Here is a 13,155-nt window from a genome sequence, read left to right on the forward strand (position 1 = left end):
TTCTGGGGGGGGGTCCAGTACCCCTGGACCCCCCCCCACCGTAAATACGCCACTGCAAATACACAAAATGGAATACAAAATTTCCATAGTGCTAAAAATAGAATTTCATTCAAACCGTTACAACAACGATTATTGATACGGCTTGAATATTTGATTATACAAAAAATTTAAAAATATGATTACATTATTTTATGATTAATCGGAAATTCGATTAATTGAATAATCGAATGTTGATTAATTGATTAATCGAATTTCGATTATTTGGCGATTAATCGTATTTTATAAAAACTGTAAAATAATCGATGAAACAAAATAATAATCGCAATTATCGATTAATCGAAATAATCGAACAGCCCTAAGTAAACATTATAATTAAAACATTTATTTAATATTAAAAATTACCAAACAGATAACATTTCTTTTTGGTTCATTCAATGGAAACCAAATGTAATACAAATGAAAATCTGACAAATACAAAATATTATTTCAATATTGAACATTGAAAAATGAATATTGATTTAATATTTGTTCAATATTTGTATGTTACTTGGGGGACATTATTATGAAAATATCAAACTAAGATTAGATTTGTTTATCTGGCCCACACACAACACAATAGACAAAATCTATTCCCTCAAATTCATATAACACAATTTTACGTGTATGGGTTTTTTTCGTGTATGTATTGCTTAGAAGTTTAGGTATATATAATATATGTAATATGTATAACAATCTTAAAAAAAATTCAATAATTATAATGTTTATCTAATATTATGATTAGGTAATCAGTTTCATTTACTATCATCAAAAAAAAATAATACATCTATTTAAAAAGAATTCCATTATTTATACTTGTATAACAATATTAAAAATAATATATTTAACTGATATATTTTGACAATATTGGTACCTATAAAATGATTTATTAATTCCATTAGATAAATTATTAGTTATTAAATTAGTAATTTAATTGTATTATTTTTATTACGTAATGTACTGAATGCTATCTGTTGCGTCAGTGACAATTCCCTACTTCTCCTTATAGATAATACCTATGAATAATCAAGAAGTAATCATCACCGCGCATTTATTACAAATCAGACAGTCATCGCTCGTCAGTGATCAGCTAAACTCAGCATTTCGTTACGTTACCGTGTACGCTCTTTAGTTTAAAAACTGTGAACGTGTTTTATTTTTTTTTAAAAAAATAAAAATGTACAACTGTGAGAAATGTGAGAAAGTGTACGTTTATAAGCGCGATTTGAACAGACACACTAAAGCCCACGATGGATTGACGAATACATGTGGGATTTGCCTCAAAGCATTCACTAGGAGAAACAAGCTCGGCATCCATGTTCAAAATTGTCATAGTAAGTACATTGAATATTCGCTTAAACCCTATAGGTTATTAATTGAATTAATTTTCCTAAATAGAAATTACTCAAAATACCATAGAATACCGAAATGCTATGCAGATAGGCGGCGTGATAGGTAAATATTCTTTGCGCTTTTAAATATCTATAATAATAATAATAATAATAATAATAAAAATGGTGATATCTTAATATTAATAATAATAATAATTCGTGTTAGGTCGCGCCTCAGTTATAAGATGGGCACCACCCCTCGCCACACCGCACGTCCAACCAGATGTCCCGCATTCACTGGACGGCGCGGCTCGAACCGCGTCTACCCCACCTCAGCTCCCAGTGACTACCTGCACACCTACCGTCACCAGGGTCATCTCAACGCTCGACGCTACACCCGCCCCCGCTAGATCTCCGTCATCGTCATCGTCACAGCAATGCAAGCTATACACCGAGAATAGTAGCAAAAATATTAAACGCAAAAAGGCGCGTATGCAATCGGTAAACACGTCCGGCTTTGTCGAGATCGAATCGTCGCTAGAACGTTTAATTGTGTGGTATTACAGGAAAAATGTCGAAAATGCTGCGAGTTATCGCGCTTTTCTTCACTCGTTAGAGCCGGAATTGATACGCAAATTACGCGAATGCGTTCATCTCCACCCAATTAAATATCATATCAAATTGGAGGCCACCTACGTCGTGCCTAACGTGGACAATGCGGGCGAAAACCGTGCCTTTAAAACGGCAGCGAGAGAATTGTATGCGAGCAGTGACGTCGCCCGCTCGGTCGATCGCGATTTTACCGCTCTTCTCGCCGAAGAGGACGCTTACGCGGGGAAAGGTAGCGGTTTCACCTTATCATGTATTGACGGGTTGCTCTTAGGCGTGTACAAGTACACGCCGATGGGCGGCTCGTCATATTTACCGCTACCAGAGAGTATTTCGAACCGCAAAGCTGTCATCAACCCGCAAAATATTGATTTGCAATGTTTCAAGTGGGCGATTTTAGCGAAACATGTTGCACACATCAATAGCAGCAAAGTCGGCGCGAATTATTGGAACGAAGAGCACCGCTACGACTTTTCCGCATTATCTATACCTACGCCCGTGTCGGAAATAAAATTATTCGAGCGAGCGAATCCCGGCACGTCCGTAAACGTATACGGCGTGAAAAGTTATGCGAAAAATAAGAAAAATAATAAATCGGTGGCGTTTCCTCTACGAGTAGTCGACAACGAGCTCCCAAATCATTTCGATTTGCTATTAGTCACCGGCTCGGGGGGAAAAAATCATTTTACATATATCGCCAATTTTTCGCGCCTCGCTAGCATACAAAAAAATAATCGCGAGCACCGTATATTTGTGTGCAAAAAGTGTTTCACCACTTTCGACGAGCAGCCTTTGAAGCACAGATTATACGGTGCGGAGGCGTTGGCACAGCATCGCATCGTATGCGGGACGCACAAAGCCGCCTTGCCCGTGTTGCCGGCGAAGGGTGCGATCTTGGAGTTTAATGCGCTGTGCAAAACGCAACGTCTGCCATTTGTTTTGTATGCGGACTTCGAGGCACTCATTGTAAAAACGTCATCACAGCTAGGCGGATCCAACACCAGCGTTTTGCACTCGCATCAACCAATGAGTTATGGCTTTATGGTAGTTGCTGCGGACGGGGTGCCAGTGGAATTGCTCGAGCAGTTCGGCATCCCGAGGACTCCGATCGTTTTCCGAGGATCCGAGTCCTCGTGCGATGTTGCCAAACAATTTGTCCTGGCCGTCACCGAGATGGCAGAAAGGATATGTAAATTACTCAAGACCACTAACGTACCGATCGCGATGAGCGCCGAAGATGTACGCGTACATAGAGTCAAGCTCGTGTGTGATTTGTGCATGGAAACATTTACCGTTTCCAACGTCAAAGTCGCACACCACGACCACTTGTCAGGTCTTTTTCTGAAAACTCTATGTAACACGTGCAATCTTAAATTACAGACGCCCAAGTTCGTCCCCTGTTTTATGCACAACTTATCGAATTACGACGCGCATTTCATTGTCACCGAATTGGGATATGATACCAACACGATATCGGTGATAGCTAACAGCGAGGAAAAGTTTATCTCATTCTCAAAACATGTGAATAACGAGTTCGCTGTCAGGTTCATCGATACGTGTCGTTTCATGGCGTCGAGTTTGGCCGACTTGGCGCGGAATCTCACGACCGCAAACTACGACAAGTTCCGCGAAGTCGCTAAAGTTTTCAGCCCGGCGGAGATGCCGCTGGTGACACGGAAAGGTGTGTATCCCTACGATTACACCGATAGCTGGGACAAATTGTTAGAGACCGAGTTGCCGCCCATGGAGGAGTTTTACAGCACGTTGACCGAGACGCACATAAGCGACGTTGATTACGGACATGCGGTCCAGGTGTGGAATCGTTTCGGATGCCTCACTCTCGGTGACTATAGCGACTTATATCTGAAAGTCGACGTGCTAATCAGTGCCGATGTGTTCGAGAATTTCCGTGATATTTGCATGTCGACGTACCAACTGGATCCCGCGTATTATTATACGGCACCGGGCTTCAGTTTCGACTGCATGCTAAAGTTCACGTCGGTAAAATTAGAACTCCTCACTAACTATGACGAAATATTATTTTTTGAGTCTGGAATTCGAGGTGGATTAGTGCAGGCGTGCGGGCGGTATGCAAAAGCCAACAATTCTAAGTCACCCGAGTACAAGCCCGATGAGCCGACCACGTGGTTAGCTTATCAAGATGGTATTTATAAATATAAATTTTTGTCCTATCATATGCATTAATTTTTTTTCTTAATTAGCGAATAATCTCTACGGATATTCTATGAGCAGATACATTCCGTATGGCGGTTTCTCGTGGTACGCGGGAAATCCGGCCGTAGCGTTAGCTCAACTCGAGTGGATGAACAGAGACGGATGACGTGGGACGGGTCTACGAAGTGGATATCACGTATCCACAAAATCTGCACGACGTACACAATGATATGCCATTTCTACCGCACTCCGGCATACCGAAAAATTCTTCTGTTCAAAAACTATTGGCTACATTTGAGCATAAAGAACGTTACGTCGTTCATTATTTAAATTTAAAACAAGCCATTGCCAACGGCCTGATCGTCGATAAGGTAATTATTATTATTATTATTATTATTATTATTATAAATATACTGATTATGTTTTCCATTTACTTATTTATTCATTTCAGGTGCATAGAGTGCTGGAATTTCGTCAATCCCCGTGGTTGGCACCATACACCACACTCAACACAGAGATGCGACAACGGGCGACAAACAAGTTCGAAGAACAATTTTTTAAAGATATGGTCAATTCCGTCTTCGGTAAATATATATATATATATATAACTATTAACTGCAATATAGATATAAATATAATATTATTATTATTATACAGGTAAAACTATGGAGTCTATGAGGAAGCGTATTAAGATGGAGTTGGTATCATGTCCAATCAGAATGCAAAAGCTTATTAATCGCCCGACCTTTAAATTATGCACTACTTATAGTGAAAATCTTGCAGCCGTTTCTATGCATAATAAAGTAATAGATTTCTGTAAACCTATTTATATCGGATTTTCAGTACTCGAGCTTAGCAAGACGGTGATGTACGATTATCACTATAATGTCATGAAACGACATTACGGGGATAAAATCAGCTTGTTGTACACCGATACTGGTACGTATATATTATTATTATTATTATAAAAACTATTAACTTAATTTAAATATTATTATTATTATTTTTATAGATTCTCTGCTATATCACGTGACGACAGAGGATTTTTATGACGATTTGGCGAACAAACCGAACTTGTTGTCTCGTATGGATACCTCCAATTTACCGACGAATCACAGGTGCTTCTCGTCGGCACGTAAGAGAATTCCCGGGCTGTTCAAAGATGAGACCAAGGGGCGTACCATGTATGAGTTTGTAGCACTTCGTGCTAAATCATACGCATACGACATCGAACGCACCGTTGAAATCCGCGCCAAGGGAATTCGCGCTCACGTTCTCAGAAATCACCTGACTTTCGAGGACCACAAGCGTTGCTTATTCGAACACGATGACGAGGGCGACACAACCGGAGATGAGGAGGATCTTAACGTGCACAGAGCCAAGCTGATAGCAATAGATTGTGGGCGACAAGTCATCGAACAAATACATCGAAACGCGACATTACCTCCATCGTCATCACCACCTCCACCGACACAAGCATATGATCCATACACGGCGTATAGGGAAAACGTCTCAATCCGATCGTTCAAGCATCGAGTTAAAACTATTAAAACGATGAAATTGGCCTTGAATCGATCGGACGATAAGCGTCACGTTCTCTCTGACAATGTGCATACGCTTGCGCACGGACATTATAAAATTATAAATTAATTATAAATGTTAAATAAATAAATAAATTATCATTATTTATTATTATTATTATTATTAAATAAGCTATAAATTATCACATTTAACGAAAACAACTTCACCTTATCTTCCCACATCCTTAAAATTCATTATAGCACTATCGCGGTAATATTGTTCAAAAAATCCCTCCTTATCTGCATTATGATGAGGAATGGTCAAGACTTGTTAAAATCAATTATCGTCCTTTTATGAGTACGTAATTTGCAGTTAGTAGCATCTTGAGTTTACGAGCGTTCTTAGTCGCCGTCGAGAAAAAAATTAAAAAAAAAAAAATTATGTCAGATTTAGATTCAGATTCATTTTTTAGAACGGTGCCAGAAGCACGATGCATGGTAAGTTTTTTTAACTAAATTATTTATATGTCCTTAAATTAAACTATATTTTATTTGCAGTCACCGGATTTATTCCCTATAACCGTCAACCCCGCAGATTATACGCTGCAAGTCACCGAACACGGGAGCTGTGAAGAGGGTTGTTTCAAAGCCGGACAACGTTTTCCTTGGAAGTCACCAGACACGGATTCGGACTCTATCTCCATTTGCAGACTTATATCCGGTGATTTTGTTTGTAACGGGAAGATACTAAGTGAGACTTAATATATATATATTTATTTATTTATTTATTTATTTTTAAACCGCACACCATATTTTTTAGACGATGCACAATCATTTCACTGGAGCGATGTACCCTGGTCGAGTAGTGACGAAGCTCTCGATGTAGTGAGGCATTGGAAGAAAAAAATGATTTCAAGATCCGTCATAGACTCAAATTAATATTAATATAAAATGTATAGCTACTTACGTGCAAATAAAATATCTTTAAATAATAAATAAAATGTTTTTTTTTTTTTTTTTTTTTTTTTTAACTACCTTATCTCAAACGGATAATTGTATTATACAACTTATTAAATGTGTATTATACATATACCGAGCTTCATAAAATTCGTTTGCATTTGATTTTTAAAATTATAGGATTGAAATAAAATATAAATATGAGTGTATTGATTAACTAATTTTTTTTTATTTTTAAAAAATTTACATTACACATTTATAAAAGGCTGCGACGGAGAGCGACGCGTCTGTTATAGATTTCAAATTATTCAAAATCTATAACAAATCGCCCCCCTTGCTTTCCTTTATAAATTAAAGAAACTGGAGGCACGTTACCTAAATTATACTCTATAATTTTTGGTCCCGACACCTCAATTGACTTGGGGAGGAATACATTAATTATTCCACCACCGCGTTCTCCGTCTCTCAACGCGCAAGTAATTGATGGCCCATATTTAGTCTCCACCTCCTTCATGCTGATGACAGCATATGGAATCCCAATAGTTAAGTCCGCGATCGAGCCGTTTTTATTGTTGCATTGATTTTTTAGCTCACTCAAAAAATCCATTTTAAACTAAAAATATCATAAATTAATATAATTTAATATATTATTATTATTATATAAAAAATTGTGCATTGGAAATCTATTATAACTGAACGTGTTATGTTCACGTAATGCATCTACATTTTATAAGACTTATTAAATAAAATAAACTCACTTTATATATACGAGTATATGAAACGACGGATACGAAGATGTTGTAAAAGTATATAATATGTAAATAACGGAGATGGAATTCTGAAAATGATGTCCGCTTAGTTTAAGCAAATGAATACAACTGATCTCTCGTAAGGGAGGGTCGAGCTCCACCAATTGATAAGTGCATATTATTATATAATATTGCACGATATAATATAACAGACGAGAAAAGTCAAGGATGGATAGGGTGAGGCAACAGGTCGGTATGTAGATGAGGTCCACAGTTAATTTCTAAAGCGTTATCCTAGTACGCGGTAGTCTTAAGACATCCAGATGTTGATTATTAAATAAATTCGTCATTAGTGAGAAAAATACTAACGACTAATGAGTATTAGTTATACATCAACATAATATTTGTAGATTATAATTTCATGTACGGGAAAAAAATAATATTATTTTTTATAAGAAGTATTTTAAAATGTGTTAACGAACATTATTATTATTATTCTAGATATTATTTTTAAAAGAAGTACTTTGGAACGTGATAACGAAGATTGTCCGACGGGGCGATTACCCGGCAGACTCCAGATGCTTATATTACAGTATATAGTTATATTTGTGTGTATCCGTGCGCGCGCGTGTGTGTGTGTGTGAATGATAAAACTCGATGTAGAACAACAACAACAGCAGCATAATATAAATATTTTTATTTCGAAATATAATATAATATAATATAATATAATATTTTATATACTGAAATTAAATTACATATCATATTATTTTCACATATTATTTTTAAACCATTTTAACAAAGCAAAAACACGATTATAATATGTACACTGCGTATAATCCAAATCTTTATGATATAAGCAGCACGGTGACCTCAGCTCACAATGTGTATTTCCAACCGTTTGACCATATAGTTGATTAAGCCTAGGACACTCTAAATCCGAACCCATTTCAATAATTTTGACTCGTGGAATGAAATCTTGTATGATCTGCCGTTTTTCTTCGCCTTTCACGTAAATACATTCAAAATGTTGTGATTTTAAAATCCTTTTGATTTCTGAGTACTGCACGTCCCCGCAATCCGAAGATAGTTGATGATAGTTACGATGTAGCCACATGTTTACAGCTCTGCTTTTTCCCGGAAACGTTGTTTGTGCGTGCTTGAAAATCCAATGTTGACTTGCACAATTGTCCACGTCCACTATAGACATTTCTTTTATCAAATATTTTGAATTCGGACCGAGTATACATTGAATGTCCAGAATAGCTGATGTCATCGTTCAAGTCGTACTCCTCGTTCCGCTTATAGGTTTATTATTATTATAATTATTTTTATTATTATTATTATTAGCGTCTTGCTGCGGAGGGTGATGAGCACTAACTGGCCGATTAGCGGCTAATGCATCTGCGATTCTTTCTTCGAGAATAGTTATTTCGCTACTTGCCCAGCTCGAAGCGGCTTTCAAATCTATAATATTTTTGTTTATGATCTCTATGGATTTTATAGAGGCGTTGATTTTAGTATTATTTTCTAAAAAATATTTATCAAGCGTTAACGCGAATGTTGATTTTAGCTGTGCTATTTCCACTTCGCTCGCACGAATCTTTTCATTGAGTTCACCGATTTTAGTATTATTTATTTCAATTAAATTAAGATGCGAATTGAGTTCCCGGGCAAATTTTTCGCTCATGTCCGCGATTCTCTTCTCCATCCGACTAGCGGGCGAAGCACCAAACACATCCATGGTATTACGTTAACTACATTTATATTTTAAGATCAGCCTTATTTATCCAACTATTATGATCGTCCGTAAAACCGAACCAACGAACGAAAACACGTCGGCCTTTACTTCGAATCACTTTTTCCGCCAGATAATCGTCGGGTAGTTTTGTTTTGAGGAGTTCTTCAGCGTAAAAACCGCCAGCTATCGGACTACCTGTATAGTCTTGAAGGATGAATGTACTTGGCGCAGTCTTATTCACTTTAATAATCGTAAATATTTCTGTAGACCAATTGGGTAGATATCCTTTGGTGAAAACACCCTTGTACACGCTAATGCGGACTTTGTCACCAACGTTAAATTTAATTTTCGCGGTTTCCGTCGTATCACGTTTTAATTTTACTCGAGTCGGATCCGCGTCAGCTTGCGCTGGTGACACCCCGATCGTGCGATGCACCGACTTATTATAGTCCTCGATTAATGTTGGCAAAATCGATGTCCAAACGCGTGATCCTCTAGCGGTAAATTGTTTAAACATCCGCTCTTTCAGTGTACGATTAAAACGTTCTACGATACACGCTTTGAGCACGCTGAACGTGCTATACATTTTGATATTGTATTTCTTTACCAAAGCCTCAAAATGTTTATTGTAAAATTCACGGCCGCGGTCTACGTGTAATAGATTAGGTCTATTCTGCGCGAAAATTTTACTAGTGCCCGCCGCGACTTCTTCACCTTTTTTAGATTTTAACGCGACGGCCCACGCATATTTAGTAAAGCAATCGATAACACAGAGTATATATTTATATCCTTTATTCGCGCCGGAATATTGCTGCATGTCTACGAGGTCTGCTTGGAATAAATCGTTTTTACCGTAAACAATAACGTTACGTCGTGGATATTTCCTTCTCGCCGCCCTGTGAAGTTCGGCGGCTATAGCGTGTTTAGACATTTGGAATTTTTTTCAATATTTTCGCCTCGACCAGCTCTTCGCAAATCGTGATTATCTCGTTACGAACTCCCGTATTGCCGGCTGTGAGAGAGGAATACAATAAACGGAGCCTATTTACCAGCTCATTAGGATCCCGCCAATATATAACGGTATTTTTCTGTAGTCGCATATTAATGCCAGTACCCGCAATGGTACCCCTACTTTGCGGAAACAGTTTTGAAATTATGTCAATGTATTTCAAGCCCGTAGAACTACGGATACGCAAGCCATCCAACGTTTTATGTGCCGATGTTTGAGCTAGAATCGATTTATAAGTATTCAAATCCGTCTGTGTGTATTTTATCGGCACAGGAGATTTAATGAATATTAAATCGATAAGCCCCGACGTTAACGGATAAGTAGTGCCTTCTATATGTATCACATCGTCGAAAAATTTTGTTTCTTTATTACCTAATACAAAAACACCGTTAGATAATATTTTAGGTCCGTATATCCTGTCCAGACACGCCTTGGTCCAAGGTCCAAATCTCTCGCTCAAAACGTGGTACGTTGCCGCCGACGATGATAGGAGGGGTGGTGTTGGGGGACGATTCACAATAGAACCCGCATCCGATTGCAGCTGTGGCGCAAGCGATGGCGTAGAGGAGAAAGGTTGCGACCTCTTGGTATTTGTTTGTATTCTACCGAGTGGTTCGATAATAGAACTAAAAGTATTATTTATTAACGACTCTGTTTCAAATCGCCCCTTTTTCAATGCACTATATTTTTGTTTTATATTCGCTCTTGCTCGAATAATATCCGTTAATAACGTAGGCGTTGGTGAGTTGTTCGTCTTATCCATGATCCCGAGTAAATGTGTGAAATTTCGACACGACGTCTTATTATATAATGACATACGTGTCAAATCCATGCCTATAACGTCCGTTATCACGTGTGTTTTCGCTACTGATAACAACAAATTCAAATCTCCCGCCTCGCCAACACGTCATGCAAAAATCTTTAAACTCCGAGTATTTGATATCACCCGAACAATGCTCATCGTAGACGTGTTTTAAATTCATTTCATCTTGTTTGAACAACACTATAAAATTAGCGTTGTCACGGATCAATTGTTTCGGGACGCGTGAATACGATTGCGCTAAATAACACACGTCTATTAGATTATGTCTGGATCTCGAAAAATACGAGCGAACGATGTTATGATTTTCCGTTATCACGTCGTCGAATATGAAAACCGAGTTCGGTAAAGCTTTTTCGGGCGATATCACCGTTTCATTGTCTCTAAATTTAAATAAATTAACGGCGGGAACATCGTTTAAAATTTTCCCTAACATAATATATTTAGCTTGATCTAGTGTTTTCGAATAAATATATATGTTTTCAAATTTAATGCCGTTCTCGTGCACTAAAAGTGTGAAAACAAGATTCGTTTTACCGCAGCCCGACGGGCCAACAATAATTAACGCACGTATCGTGTTCGGGAACAACGGGCCGTGCCTCGGCATCCGTGTGGCGCTATTGTTATCACACAATGATAACGGATCGATATTATCGACTTTGAGTTTTATTTCTTGCTTCGCAAACCGCATCGTATAAATACATGTGTCAATCGGACGATGCAATCATATAATGTTGTCACGTGCAAAGGTTAAGACCAATAGCGGCGCGGGGGTATTAAACACCTTAATAAATAGTGTTCCGTTCGAATTACATCTGCCCGGCTATCAGTACTGCGGACCAGGGACAGATTTAAAAAAAAGACTTGCTCTCGGTTAGAGCGGGGTAAACGGTTTAGATTCGGCGTGCAAGGATCACGATATAGCTTACGATAAAAATAATTCTTCAACGGAACGAAACGCGGCCGACGGAATATTGGAGGAGCGTGCTTGGAGTAGAGTACACGCAAAAGACGCAAATTATAAAGAAAAGGCCGCCGCGTGGTTCGTGACGACGGCTATGAAGGCTAAGCGCAAAATCGGAGCTGGGTGCGGCTTCGTGAACATTGTTAGCGCGTGTAAAAAAGCATTAAAAAAATCGGTAAGAACGGGCCCGAGAACGTTGAATATGGGCAAATTAATTAAATCAGCTGTTTGCGTGGCGCGAAAACATGTGAAAAAAACGACGGGCGGTCAAACAATAATAATAATAATAATAATAATAATAAAAATAAGACACCGCGCATAATAAAAGTCCCGAAAACGGGAGGTTCTCTATCATTAATTCCAATATTGGCGGGGCTTTCGGCTTTGGGAACACTAAGCGGCGGTGTAGCCAACATCGTGAAAACGATGCGGGGTATTAGATCGGACAATAAAACGCCTATACATTTGGGGAAAGGGATGTATTTATCGCCGTATAAAAGTGGCAGTGGTGCATATACTATCGTGCGGAAATCCAATGTCCGCAGTTCGCGCAAGCGTACCGATGTAGGATCTGCGGGATCGGGTAGGAGGAAGATGAGTGCGGGGATGACGAGAAATAGAAAGAAAAAGTTGGCGACGGATAAAAAAAAAAATAAAAATAAAAATAATAGAAAATCTAGGAAAATGAGAACTTCGAGAAAATCATTGAAGACAAAAAACTAACTCTACCCAATCGTGCCCTTTTCGATTTTGAAATTGATAAATACGCTAAACTCACAAGAATACTTCATTTCAGAGGCGTATATAGTATAGACAGGTTGCCCGGCGCACCTAAATACAGGGAAGCCGCCGTCGTTAATCTCGACTTTGAAAAAAATAATGGTACTCATTGGGTGTGTTATAGAAAAATCGGAAAACTAGTTCATTACTACGATAGTTTCGGGAACATACGGCCACCTCTGCAGCCGGAAAAATATTTTAAAGGTTGCGATATCGAATATAATTACGAACGGGAGCAAGCATACAATACTTTTAACTGTGGGCATTTATGTTTGAAATTTTTAGCCAGAAAACAAAAATAATCATATTATTATTATTATTAAAATAATAACCATTGTCGCCACCGCCGCCGCCGCTATCACCATGCCATCGCAAACACTCTCGCTGAGTGGGGGGAGTGCTGAATTGGAATGTTAATTTTTCCCGCCCATAGAGGTGGGTAATAAATCTGAAATCGGCCTTCT

General features: G+C 38.3%; 1 protein-coding gene across 1 annotated transcript; it reads left to right on the forward strand.

Moving 5' to 3' along the window:
• Positions 1-4,240: 4,240 nt before the first annotated feature.
• LOC112590836 lies at positions 4,241-5,801 on the forward strand. Its single transcript, XM_025334410.1, has 6 exons — positions 4,241-4,256; positions 4,308-4,522; positions 4,603-4,735; positions 4,809-5,090; positions 5,164-5,521; positions 5,654-5,801. Exons 1-6 carry the CDS (start codon positions 4,241-4,243, stop codon positions 5,799-5,801), a joined length of 1,152 nt encoding a protein of 383 aa, XP_025190195.1.
• The last annotated feature ends 7,354 nt before the right edge of the window (positions 5,802-13,155 follow it).

Source organism: Melanaphis sacchari, unplaced genomic scaffold (genome assembly GCF_002803265.2).
Source record: "Melanaphis sacchari strain LSU unplaced genomic scaffold, SCAv2.0 Contig1207_pilon_pilon, whole genome shotgun sequence".
NCBI classification, from domain to species: Eukaryota; Metazoa; Arthropoda; class Insecta; order Hemiptera; family Aphididae; genus Melanaphis; species Melanaphis sacchari.

Bases quoted from the DNA above. Each gene is read 5' to 3' on its own strand.
- LOC112590836 (XM_025334410.1), top strand. The intron at 4,736-4,808 runs GTAAATATATAT...ATTATTATACAG, and splicing joins TATGGTCAATTCCGTCTTCG to GTAAAACTATGGAGTCTATG. The intron at 5,091-5,163 runs GTACGTATATAT...TTATTTTTATAG, and splicing joins CTTGTTGTACACCGATACTG to ATTCTCTGCTATATCACGTG.